We start from the raw sequence: 14,010 nt of genomic DNA on the forward strand, positions 1-14,010 counted from the left end.
ACAGAAGGTAACATTTCAGCATGGGCTGGTGTACACTGTGTTTACCTTCTTAACTCTTTGGGAAACTGGAGGCAACAACAAAGATTAAAAATGCTACGGAATGAAGCAAACAAGAGGTTTACAGTCCACCCCTGCTCAGACTACCTCTAAGGACTGTCACTCCAAAATCAACCAGCCAGGGAGCTTGCTTTTTTCTTTTTCTTTTCTTTACTTTTTTTTTTTTTTTTAATAATTTCTGTCATCAGTACCTAGGTGGGATCTAGGCGGGTTTGCCTGAGTTGTTTCAGAATCCCCTAATTTTACCTACATCTCTGGATCTTGGATTCCTAACCTTTTAAAGTATTCTCAAGCCCAGCAGATACATAAACCACAGGGAGTCCATTCAGGGGTCTAATAGCTTCCCAGTTCTCATACAAGAAGGAACGACCTGAATGGGACACACAGAACTTTCCCAGTCTCTGGGGAACCTCCCATCTGCTTCAGGTACTCCATCCTTCCAGATGATTCCTGATCTATTCCAAATTTTATAAAACTCTCTTTGCTTCTTTCCATGCTCAATTTATTTCTTAATAGTAAAGCTCTTCCCTGGAGCCCTGGCAATAACAATTGGGGACCCACGTTTCTCCCATAGTGCGTTCTGCTTAGTTTTTCTGCCTTTAAATAACAGAGAACTGAGACATCTTTGAAGGTACTCAAAAGACATTCTACCCTGATTTGAAGACTATACTGTGCTAATAATGATGAAAGTGATGGTAATAGTAATGCTAGCACTGCTGTTTTATATGATTATATATTAATTTATTATTATATCACAGAAGATTATGTAATTATTATTTCTATCTAATAATAATAATAGCAACCACTAGTGTTACATCTCTTCTCCTTTAAGCCTCTTTGGGATAGGTTGTCTAACATGCGCTTTACAAATGAGGCTGAGAGGCTGAGCAGCCTGCTTTTGGTCACTGTCTAAAAGCAGTTTGAATCCCGGTGAGCCCACTCTGAAGCCTTGTGCAAGATCTTAGCTAGCATGTGATGCTGCCTCTTTGTTTGTTTAGTATAATAATAACACATTTGTCTAACTTGTTGCGAAGGCAACCTACTGAAGGTCGATCTCGTGATGGTGGTTTGCGTCTTGGAGAAATGGAACGTGACTGTTTAATCGGTTATGGAGCAAGTATGCTTTTACTAGAGAGACTGATGATTTCAAGTGATGCCTTTGAGGTTGATGTCTGTGGGCAGTGTGGACTTCTTGGGTACTCCGGCTGGTAAGTGGATACCACATGTCTCTCATACCACATCCCTTGCCTCTTAAATCACAGCTCAGAGTTTGGATCATACCCACGTATTTTCTCCAGTCTTCCCCATCCAGACATTCCTGGAATTGGGGATTCTGTATGTACATGCTTAGCTTGTCTGCCTAATGTTCTGCTGTCTACAGCCACTAGAGTTTAAGCTCCCAAGGAGACTTTATTTTCTTTTTAATATTATCTCGAGTACCTTTTATAACACTATTTATCTGTAAAAATACTAGCAGATTCAGAATTACAGCATATTTTAACTGGCAGCCTTTAATAGAACACTGTGTTGAATGCCCTCGTTTAACCTCAAACCCAAAGAACCAGGTATGTTGCCCCAGCTCTTATAGCAAGTTGGTGACAGAGCCAGGACGTTGTCTGTACTCTCTCTGCTTTACACTTGGACTGTGAATTCCATGAAGACAGAGACCATGTTTGTCTCAGTCATTCACTCAACAAACATTTAGTAAGAATCTGCTAAGTTCAGACACTGTTCTAGGCCCCAGAAATACAGTGGGGAGTAAGACGGATGAATGGCTGCTCACAGGGAGCTTATCTTCTAGCTCATTCTAACTCCAGTCTGTCTTGTTTACCCCTGCTTCTCCAGCCTGTGACCTGGTTGTTGCTAAATAAAATATAATTGCTTAGGATTGTCAATAGGTAAATTATGTAACTCATAAAGTTTGTAATTTCTGTGTAGAGCTCAGTACACAAAGGCCAGCTTAAAAGATGTTGCTACTTATTTTTTTGTTGGTGTTTGTATAGTTAGAACACCTTTCTTCCTTGTAATGGTTCCACTCTACCACCAAAGGGCAGCTGCTCTGTTTAGGGTTAGTCATGATCCAGGAGAGCCCCGAAGTGCTCCTGTAGGCAGGAGGGCTGGTAGTTCCCCAGTCTCTACTCACTCTTCCATCAGAGATGAGGTCTAACAAGTATATAAGGCAGATGCTGCGGGGACCGGAAATAGCCTCAACTCCCTCATCAGCCCTCACCCACCCTCCCAGAGCCCCTTTTCCCTGGCCGGGGGTGGGGCATCCTCAGAAGGACAGGTTTAGGCCCAGATGAGCGTTCATTGCCAGAGTCTGAGGAATACAGGGGCCACCTTTTTCCCCTCGAGCCCCCCATCAAAGCCTCCTTCCAGAGAGAGCCCCAACTTTTTGCCATCTTAACGCTGCCAGTTTCTTGGCGAATGAAAGCAAATCAGGAGTCGGAGTGAGTGAGCTTCTTAGAACACAGTATACACCTTGCTAGGTAAATGACAAAACTCTTTAGCCAATTATTTTATGATTTTTTTGTGTAGAAGAGTTAATGAGAAGAAATCGTTGTCTGTTTCTTCTTGTCTGTGAAGAAATAGTTTCATTTTAAAAACTAACGCAAGAGGTGGCTATTTGCAGTTCGTTCCTTTCATAAGGTGGCAGGGATGAGGTGACATTATTCTAAGCATAAGCCTGAGTGTTTCTTATATCAGTGACATGGAGCAGATGTTTCAGTTCTGAGATGTCTTTTTGTCTCTTGAAATGCATATTGAGTTTTATTGTCCTGGTTGTGTAACAACAGCAACAAAAAAGTATAATAGGAAGGTGCCTGGAACCTAGGTCTTAGGTCTTCAAAGTTGGCACAAGGATTTTTAAGTAATTTATTTTGAAAAGATGGTACAGAGGAGTCATTTTATTAAGAATACGGATCATGAAACTTCAAAAAGAGTTTCCTTTTCTTCTCCATTCTCCTCACATTCCCTCCCATGCCCCCTAACGGAAGAAGAAAGAAAGAGAGAAAGGGAGAAAGAGAAAAAAAAAGGAAGCAGTAGACCAGCTTCCTTCATGCACTTTGAAAACCTTCCCCTCTCTTCCTCTGAATACTCAGGGAAACTCACATAAACTGTAATTGATCCCACCATTATTCTGTTAAATTCATATCTCCTTTCCTGCTTCGTTTCTGTCTCATTTAGAGATCATCTGATGGCAGTGCCTGATTTTGAAGCTCATGTGTTCAATGTATATTGTATTTGAAATCCTTTGAAAGAGGACTAAATCAGGTTACACTGTTTAAGGGTCTTTACTGTAATTAAACAGACCTGGATATACCATATGTCTGATTTTGAGTGGCCTACTTATACCCTTGTTGCCAACAGAAAAAAATCCTCATCCAGTCTGGTAGTCTAGCAGCCTGCTCGTGCTGCTTTCTGGCAGAGGAGCATAATGATGCTGTCATTTTCCCGTCGTTACCTGATCGTGTGTGATGGGTTGTGTGGGAGGGAGCACAGGCGTTTGTTGGAGGAAGTCGGTCTTTAATGAACAGCACAATGGAGGCTGAGTAATTAGAGCAGTTCAGAACCTTGAAACTGGCCTTTTGTCAGTGATTTGCACATTAGTAAGGCATTGCTATGGGGATGTTTACAGCAAGACTGTTGTTCTGCAGAAGACACGGAGGGCATAAGTCACAAAAGAGAGGAAAACTGCTGAGAGAAGAAAATCCCTATTAAGATAATTAGCTTGTAGAGGATATTTTACTGGACAGTCATTCCTCATGTGAAGCCACAGCCGCCTCCTTTTGCTGCTTTTCCCTAAAAAATCAGTTTATTTTATTGTTGTTTGGGTCAAGTTTCTTTCTTTGGAACTCTTTCAGAAATAGGGTAAAAATTTTAATATTTTTCTTTATGTGTATATATATACGCATATGTATGTATGTATATACATGCATTGGAACATTTTAAATGATGGAGAAATAGTTAATAATAGAGAAGATTAGTGGGCTTTCTGGATTATGAATCAGCACATATGGAAGTTTTAAATGGATTAGCTTGACCTGAAGTCACCAGGTAATGTACTGGACAGGAGAATCAGCAAGAAGTTGCCCCAGTTAAATCCATTTCTCCAGTTTAATTAAAGCATGAACATGATTCCTGCGTAAATTAGATCAACCCAGGCACATTAAAAACATAATTCTTAAACTATAATGCATTAAGGAGGTCTTTAGGTAATCTTTTAGGAAAAAGTCATCCACCATGTTCCTATTATTACTGTTGATGGAATCAAATCTCCACAGTGCTTGTTAAGGCCTCTGCAAGTCCCCTGTGGGGACACGAGCACAGGTCCATCATGGCTCATCCCTTTTCCATACTCTTCTCCTCAAGAAGTTCATATCTGTATACTCACTCACCACCACATTCCAATTCTCAGCCTTAATGCTTTTCTTTTCTAAAATAATAAAGCTTTATTTTACTGGTGGTGAAAATGATCCCTGCTCTTTGTAAAATATTCAAAGTTATAAAAAATGTTAATGATATATATATAAAGAAGAAATACAAACAGTCACACTAATTTGTACCATCCACAGATGACCACTATTAACATTTTAGTGACTCTTTTGGGGACATCTCTGTTTGCCAGTAGTCCTGTACCCTTTTTTATTTTCAGTCATGAGCCCTTTTGAGATTCTGATAATAGTATAAAAGTAAAAATACGTACACCAAAAAATCTTGTTACATATGATTTTGGGGCTTCATACATTTACTGAAACCCATCTGAGGACCCCCCCTCCTTGTGATCACACTGTTTAGCAAACTGCTTTTTCTACTCCACAGTGTGTCCTGGACACCTTTACATTTCACTAATGTGGGTCTACAGCATCACGTTTAATGGCTGCACAGGATTCTTCTGCATAAATGTCCTGTAATCACAGAACAAACTGCTTATTGGACACATGAGCCATCTCCTGCTTTATGCCGGAGTAGTATGCATATGCTACTGTGAGTTATAAGTAGTGTGACCGTGAACATTCTTGTGTACATATTTTGCCACTTTTGTGATTACTCAGTGAAATAACATGTGTGGCTACGTTTTTAACACACATCCCTCCAGAAGGGTCTTTACCGTTCACTAAGGAGTCTCGCTCTAGTCCCCAGTCAGCACTGAGTCTTCTAAGCCCTGGTTGCTGTTCCTCTTGCACTCATTTTGCCCCCTGTTAACTGGGAGGACCTAGTTTTCTACATATTAAGTCTCAGGATTTTTACTGGAAACCTATTGTCCCAGATGCCCCAGATCCTTGAGGTATAGAGTAAGGTCCTATTTTGGTCTGAAACCTGAGAAAATAATTCACTTTCTCCCCAGGGACCCTTCTTTAGTTGTAGCTATTGACTAAGATCTAGGTTCAGTTCACTGGCTCTTCCTGAAGGAAAAGAAAATCCTAATTGGAAGAGCAGGCACAGTGGTCAGGAGCAGGTGCTGTTGTGAGGATTAAATGAGAATATATGCACACGCACACGCACGCGCACACAGGTTCCTTGGTTTCGCACAGGGGCCAGTGCGTTGTTCAGTGCAGTGGCTTCCAGGACTAAGAGAAATAACCACGCTTAAAGAGTGCTGGAAAAATAGGTAGCATTTGATTGGATACCACCTTTCTATATGAAAGTCTTCTCTTTCCCATCACACTTCAGGCATTTCAGTGACAGAAATCAAATTGAGCATCTTGTCTAGAATAGTATAGAGTAGTAGGTGCTTTTCAAATACATGGACATGGATTCAGTCGGTTTGGAACTCTTTCAACAATAAAAAATGTCTAAATCTGAGTAACTTTCAGACGGTTCAGATTTTTGGGCCTCATTCAAAATAAATACATAGGCAGATATTTTGCATTTTAAGGAGAAAGGTCTAGAAGTGTGGAAGTACTGATTAAAATTCCATGCTTTTAAAACTGGGGGAGTGATATTGTTTTGTTCTTTCTTTTGCTGCCTTGGATGCTTCTTTTTATTTTGGGGGCACATACATACATATTTGATAGTGTGACTGAACACTGAGGAATAGAAAACGAATGAACTTGATAGGATGGTCATGGAATTTTCAGAGCAAATCCTCACTTCCTGTGTGCAGGCCTCTACCTCTGAGTTGCTGTCCATCTAACACAGCTGACTTGGGTTTCAGGTGCCATTTCTGCAAGTCGTCCTGCCACGTGTCCTCCCTGCGCATCCCGTACGCCTGCAAGCTGCTCTTCCAGGAGCTGCAGTCGATGAACATTATCCCCAGGTTGAAACTGTCCAAGTACAATGAGTAAGGATGGAAAAAACGGTTATTTAAAGAGAATAGTTGGTATGTTAAACACAGTGGAAAGCGGAAGGGTGGAAGGCATGAGGACCACTTCTGCTCCCGGGAATAATTCCTTTGAATGTTCTCTTTCTCTGCAAAAACAAACAACAACAAAAAAACCCCACGAAATTGATGGAGAGGCTTTTTATACATTAGGAGACTGGCTGAACAACCTTGATCAACAAGCCACGGGCCATGGAGGAGGTGCCAACAACATGGACTGTAACAAAGTCTCTCATCCGTGTACCGAATGTGATTCACAAGTGGACATGACCTAAAAGATAAATAAACTTTTATTTGTGTTCTGGTATCTTGAAATTTACTCATTAGAAAGACCTTCCTCCTTAAAAAAAAAAAAAATATTTGGGGTTAAATAAAACTCAGATTCTTATGAAGCGGGAAGGACGTGAAGAATCTTTTTGAGTTGGTTGACTCGGCCTTTGTCCAGGAGGCTGATCTGAGCAGTATCAGAAGGAAAGAGAACTGCGGGAAGCTGGGAAAGCGAATGGTAAGAGGGTTGCGGTTCTTGTGCGGTGAGGAGATAAATTTTCCCAACAAATGAATCTTGTCTGTATATACCCAACTTTTAAATTCTAACCTTGGTAAAGATAATAAATGTCTTCCTACCGTCTTAAGCAAGTTTGCCAAGGATGTCACATTTTCTTAAGGACTGCTACTCTTCTGAACCTCCGTGATCGTACCACACAATAATATTTGTTGACTATCTGCAAATAATTCCATGGATGCTCTGTAAGTTTTCTGTCCTTTCCATTCCTGCCAGGCTGTTAGCTGTCCATTTTGTTTTTAATCTGACAGCCTTCTTCATCCAATTCTAGGTTGTTCTTAATTGCTGTGCCCTGAAGGCAGATAAATATTTGCGTTAGGGATTGTTTATAAAATAAGTCAGAAAAGCTTTGAGTAATGGTCTGAGGCTGCATTCCCAGCATGTCACATTGAACATGTCCCACAGAATATTAATAGGTATCATACACCAACAGGAATCAAGGTCCAGTGTCAAATACGGTTGAAGAACTGCGTGTATCCCAGTTAAACATACCAAGGACTTTTTCAAAGCCTTTATCAAGCTACTGTGTGCTGGGACTCTTCAAAAGAGGGAGCCAGGCTAGTCACTGACTTGAGAACCCAACCTTGACAGTCTCACTCAGGTGTAAGAGTCCTCGAGCTTCACAGGACACGCTCCAGGGGAGTAAACCTTCCCCAGACTTCTCCACGTGTCTCCATTCCCTTCAGGGACTCAGTAGGATTATGAGGGCAGAGGAGTTTGAATGCCCAGATCTTCGGTTCTGTCGGTGGTTCCTTCCTTGCATCTGGCTTTGTCATTCTCAAAAGTGATGGTGCCTAAAGATGACTGAATTAGATTGAATGTATATGTACTGCACTTTGTGAGCCATGTAAGGAGCTTTCTAGGGTGATTCTGACTATTTCCCGTTATGTGACAACTCCACTTATCAACTCTGCTGAAGACGCCATTGCCCTGCCCTGTGAGGCGTGCCACGTCAGCGAACACGGGGAAGAGCTGCCAGGACACGGCGTGCTGAGTGGCATGGGGGTTACGTCACAGTACTCGGTACCTCCCTGTGTGAGGCCCTGTACTGAGGATAGAAGGGGCAGGACATGACCTCTGCCCTAAGGAGCTCAGAACCCACTGGAGGAGGCCAGGACACCAGCTAGGAACGCTGTCCCTCAATCAGTGCTAAGGCTTAACCCCGGCAGTGCTGAGGGAGCTCCCAGGGCAAATGATTAGCTGTGCTCTGGAAATTCAAGAACACTTCACAAGCGTGATTATGCCCTTTCTACAGCTAAAGAAACTGAGGCACCAGGACAGGATTAAAGACGCAGATGTAGAGAATGGACTTGAGGACACAGGGAGGGGGAAGGGTAAGCTGGGACAAAGTGAGAGAGTGGCATGGACATATATACACTACCAAATGTAAAACCGATAGCTAGTGGGAAGCAGCCGCATAGCACAGGGAGATCAGCTCGGTGCTTTGTGTCCACCTAGAGGGGAGGGATAGGGAGGGTGGGAGGGAGACACGAGAGGGAGGGGATATGGGGATATATGTATATGTATAACTGATTGACTTTGTTATACAGCAGAAACTAACACACCACTGTAAAGCAATTATACTCCCATAAAGATATTTTAAAAAAAAAAAAGGAACTGAGGCACCACGTGGCTGACTCACCCAGGGCCCTACCGCTAACAGGGAACAGGCACCAAGTGGCTGACTCACCTAGGGCCCTACCGCTAACAGGGACCAGCATGGGCCTTGAAGCCAGGCTTCCCGATTTGTAGGGCTCTCCGGGTCTCATCCATGATTCTGTTTTTCAATCACTAAATGGAACAGTTTTTTTTATTCAGATGCCACTGAGTATTTGAATTTCTTAAACATCTTTTTTCAAAAACAGTTCAGGCAGTTCTGATCATTTTGAGGGTAGTCGCCTAACCTAGGAAGTCAGTTCTCCACGTTATCAAAGATCTAGAAAGTGTGGGTTCCAAACTGAGACATCCTTAGAGGAAAAAATTGTGTCGGGTTGATAATTTCAAAAACTAGCAAATACTACATTTGAATAGCTAGTTGACTGAATAATATATTAATAAAAAGAGGCCAGAATTGGTGTTAGTCCTACTACAGTTTTATTTTGTTATTTGTAAGTTCCTTGTTTTAAAAACTACCAGTTAGATTTCCATTTCCAGTAATGATAGTAACCTTTTGCAGGCCACCCTCGAAGCACTTTTCCCCTCAAGGCTTTGCCAGGCTGGAATTGGCACAAGGATGAGAGGCTAAAAAGCCAGGTCAGGGCTTCCCTGGTGGCGCGGTGGTTGGGAGTCCGCCTGCCGATGCAGGGGACACGGGTTCGTGCCCCTGTCCGGGAAGATCCCACATGCAGTGGAGCGGCTGGGCCCGTGAGCCATGGCCGCTGAGCCTGCGTGTCCGGAGCCTGTGCTCCGCAACGGGAGAGGCCACAGCAGTGAGAGGCCCGCGTACCGCAAAAAAAAAAAAAAAGCCAGGTCAAAGCCACTGAGAGGCTGCACCCCTTTCCCAAGCTTTGGCAGAGTCCAAGGGCTGGGGAAACAAAACTGCAGGCTCAGAGTGGCCAAGACACCAGGCCTAGAAAGGCCAAGATCCCAACTAGAAAGAAAGCTCACTGAGGCGAACCCAACTTTCCCACTTTTCCCCTTGTATTAGTCCGCTCTGGCTGCTGCAACAGGATGCCACAGGCTTGGTGGCTTACCCAATAGAAGTTTATTTTCTCACAGTTCTGGAGGTTCAAAGTCCAAGATCAAGGTGCTGACAGATTTGGTCTTTGGTGAGGACTCTGTTCCTTCCTGACTGCAGACGCCCACCTCTCATTGTATCCTCCCATGGCCTCTCCTTTGTGTTAGAGTGAGCAAGCTCCAGGTCTCCTCCTGTCCTTCAAAGAACACCAGTCCTGTTGGAGTAGGGCCCCTGTGACCTTATTTAATGTTAATCACCTCCTTAAAGGCTCTGTCTACAAATACAGTCACACTGGGAGCCGGGGCTTCAACGTAGGACTTTTGGAAAGACCCAATTCAGTCCGTTATACCCCTCAAGACATTTGCCAGCTCACAGCAGCCCTGGCTGAACTGCTAGCAGTTTTTTGGTTTTTTTTTTTTTTTTTTTTTTTTTTGCAGTACGCGGGCCTCTCACTGTTGTGGCCTCTTCTGTTGCGGAGCACAGGCTCCGGATGCGCAGGCTCAGCGGCCATGGCTCACGGGCGCAGCCGCTCCGCGGCATGTGGGATCTTCCCGGACCGGGGCACGAACCTGCGTCCCCTGCATCGGCAGGCGGACTCTCAACCACTGCGCCACCAGGGAAGCCCTGCTAGCACTATCTTTTAAAGCTGCATGTGCCCAGCAGTCCCTTTCCTGGGTGTGTGTGGGCCCGGCAGAAAAGTGTGTGTATGTTATCAGTAGGCGTGAGCAGAAATGTTTCTAATAGCACTATTGTAATGGCCCTGACTTATAAATAACCACTGCCTATTAACAATGGAATAAATCAATTGTGGGATGTTTGCACAGTGGAACACTATATAGTGATGAAAAGCCTCATACAGTATCACAGATAATCTCACAACTGTAATAGTGGGTAAAAAAAAAAGTTAAATACAAAGGAATACATACTGGATCAGTTCCATTTAAATTCAAAAATAAGCAGAACTAATCTATGATCTAAGAAATCTTGATAACAGTTCCTGTGTAGAGTGGGTGGCTGGTGACTCTGTAGTACAGGAAGGGGGCTTCTAGGGTGCTGGCCATATTTTTTTGACCTGAGTTGGTCACATGGGTGTGTTAATGAAAATGCACTAAGCTGTATACACAGGATTTTTCACTTTTCTGAATATACATTATACTTCAACAAATAAGTTTTTTATAAGAACAGAGGTTCTAAACCTGTGTTTGTCTCTTCACTTAATAGTTTTGTCACCCCAAATATGTTATCTTTGCTTTAGTTTACCCATCTTCAAAATGGGAAAAATAACAGTACTGACAGCCAGGGACATTTTTAGGGTTAAATGAGATAATACATCTAAATGACTCAGCGCAGTACCTGGCACGTAATGAGTGTTCACAAGTGCTTGTTACTGTTCTCATTGATAGTCCCATACTCCTCACAGTGCTGCCAGGACTGGCCTTATCCTGCACAGCGTCATCAGGAAAGGGTTAGGAAAAGCAAGCCCCAGGTTTCCTCTGGAAGAAGGAGTTTGGGAACCAGGGCCAAGGGCAGAGACTGTAGGGTTTTACAAAAGCTGTTTGCGAAAGCCGCCCCGTTTCATGATGATGGGGGGGAAGGAGGGTGCTGGGATTAGAGAACACACTTCCCTGGAACAACTATTTACCGCTGACATCAAAGTGAGGCCTTTTGTCAGTGTGGGAGTCCCGGAATAGTTTCTGGAAGCCCAGAGAGCCAGGTCTCAAAATGCTTCCATGTGTGAAGAGTCTAGTAAAGGGGGAGAGGGCTTGATTGGGTGCTATATAATGGGATAGTTTTCAGCTGCTTCAGAGCGTTTGGGGCCAACGCCTTCATTTGCAGTGATGAGTCACAAGAGAATAAGCACAGGAGGGCTGGTGGCTGGGCCCGTCCACTGCTCAGCCGGCTGAGGAATAGAGAAGCCAGGTTCTGAGAGACCTGTAAGTAAGTCCTTTGTGAGACGGATGGTCAGAAAAGTGACTATAAAAATAGCACCTCTTTACCATCCATATTTACTCCATATGTGTTTTGAGCACAGTTTATTTCATTTGCTGACTAAAAGTTGGATTTTTACTACATCAGTCCCACGGGGCCAAGGTTGGTGGGAAACTAATGTCAAGCCTTTAAAGACTCCATTTTAAATGGAGAAGAAAAAAAAAAGCAGTGGCAATCCAGAAGTATATATACTGTTTGTTACCAAAGCGAAGCTACCAGTTAGGGTTTCAGACACAGGCTCCAGAAGCAATTAAGAGATTTGCTTCAGCAAATCAAGTTATTGTGATCAAGATGTCATGGCAGAAATTCTCAGGACAACCTGAAACTCACATTTTCACTCAGGTCTAAAATCTCAGACCATAATCCAAGGACTTAAAATATTTTTCAAGTCTGGGTAATAGCTCTCATTCCATGCATAATAAACTTTAAGTCTGGTTAACTCCCAATCATCCACATTAATGAAGGCAAGGAGTGGTGTGAATAAATTAACAAGGATGATGGATCCAGAATCTTTTGTGTTGGATGCTGGGGTGAAATTTACATTCACATTTTTAATATAATTTGAGTGGAGATTTGGTGAATTTGCTATACGTTAAATAGGGACTCCTACGAACACCGTCTTTGAAGAAACTGGAATAATAATACCCTTTACGGTTAAGTAATGATGACAGATCTTTGGAGGGGGTAGGGTAGCCTGACTCAAAGTGTGATCCTTGGACCAGCGGCATCAGTGTCACCTGGGAACTTGTTAGGAATTTTGGGTGGAACCCAGCGATCTATGGTTTAACAAGCCCTCCAGGTGGTTCCAATGCAGGCTAAACGTTGAGACCCACTGTTGTAAGCTACATGAAGAGCTTTGGATCCCATCCTCTCTCAGAGCCAGCCTTTGGATTTTTAGGGGTGCTGAAGAACCCACACCTTGGGAACTAGCTCCCCACTTTCCTCTCTTTCTGTGGCATGACTTCCCCTTAAGCAGCAGATTGTATTAGACCACGCCTCCCACAGGGCTCCAGCCCCACCTTTCCAGCCTCCCCTACCCCACCCCTGGAGAAGCTCCTCTCCAGCAACCTGGGGTGCTGCTCTCACTTGTGCTAACTGGTTTCTGACGCTGGCCCTGTGGTGTCCGCTTTCTCCTTCTGCAGCTTCTTTCTACTCAGTACCAGATCTGCCTGCCAGCCCCACAGACACATCCCACATTGAAGGGGGCCTTTCTGAAGTGACTGTCTGGAAAACTCCAGTCTCTGTCCCTGTCCCTGCTGGGCATTTCAGTCTGGTGTCCAGGTCCGCCCAGGGATGCCCCAGCGCCGCCTCTCCCCAAGCAAAGCACAAAGGCAGCAGATAAGCTCTGGGTGCTGCACAGCTCCCTTGGGCCCCATGGGCTACCATCACAGTTTCGTGCTGTGATTTTTCCTACTCTTTCCAGGTGCTGAGTCTGCAAGAGTGGGTGTGGGAGCCCCAGAGCCACGTAACCTTGGAGCTGCCGCCTGAACATGAATTGGCAGTGGTGTTACCAACAGAAGGAGAGGGCAGAGCCACTCTGGCCTTCCTACTCTGTGCATGTGAACGCAGCAGAGGCACTGCCATGCCCTGCGCTGGAGCTGGACGCCCAGGTCTTCCCCTAATGTGCCAAGTCTCAGTCTTCTCATCTGTTCCACAGAGTATAACCTGCCTGTCTGCCTCCACCACTCCACCCAGGCTTGTACAGGGTCAGAATAGGACCACCCCACAGGTTTGTTGTGATGAGATGAGTTAATTCCGGTGAACAGTGCCTGCCCCCTGGTAAACACTCAGTAAAGGTTAGCTTTCCTCTCCCAATATATGTCAACACCAGACTAGACCAGAGTTTCTCAGCCTCGGTGCTATTGACATTTTGGGCCGAATAATTCTTTTTGTGGGGCACTGACTTGTGCACGGTAGGATGTTGAGCATCACCTCTGGCCTCTACCCACTAGATGCCAGTAACATCCCCCTGGTCCTGATGATCAAGGATGTCTCCAGACAATGCGTATGAAAGTGGTTTAAATTACAAAGCAAATGAGAACAATTTTAGACTGTAGTTATATGGATCTGTCCTCAGTACACTGACAGCCAACGTGCCTCTGGATGAGCGAGTGACTATACTAACAAATGTTATCATGAACCACGAAGCCCTTGTCTTTTCTTCAACGTAAATGGCATCAGATAAAACATGTCAATCATGTTGGTCGTTAAGTTAATTAAGTTTCATTCCTATTGTAAAATGTGCTTTTATGTATCTGATGATAATGTTACAGATACCAAAAAATACGACTAGTTATAATACACGTTTTTATTCACATCTGCCCACAGCCTGACGTTGTATTAGATCTCGCCATTTTTTGTTTTTGTCAAAGATGCATGCTGATTCTCATCTTTTACCCAATC

General features: G+C 43.8%; 1 protein-coding gene across 4 annotated transcripts in view; it reads left to right on the plus strand.

Moving 5' to 3' along the window:
* Positions 1 to 13,765, plus strand: part of POLR3B (RNA polymerase III subunit B) — a 122,572-nt gene extending 108,807 nt beyond the window's left edge. For 2 of the 4 annotated variants that reach the window (XM_033427561.2, XM_004269423.3), the window contains 2 exons: positions 1,092 to 1,265; positions 6,215 to 7,011. In XM_033427561.2, the coding sequence (XP_033283452.1) occupies positions 1,092 to 1,265; positions 6,215 to 6,344 (304 nt within the window). In that variant the 3' untranslated portion in view covers positions 6,345 to 7,011. The other 2 variants (XM_033427562.2, XM_033427563.2) reach the window with 2 other exon arrangements.
* The last annotated feature ends 245 nt before the right edge of the window (positions 13,766 to 14,010 follow it).

This window comes from Orcinus orca, chromosome 11 (genome assembly GCF_937001465.1).
Source record: "Orcinus orca chromosome 11, mOrcOrc1.1, whole genome shotgun sequence".
Lineage (NCBI taxonomy): Eukaryota > Metazoa > Chordata > Mammalia > Artiodactyla > Delphinidae > Orcinus > Orcinus orca.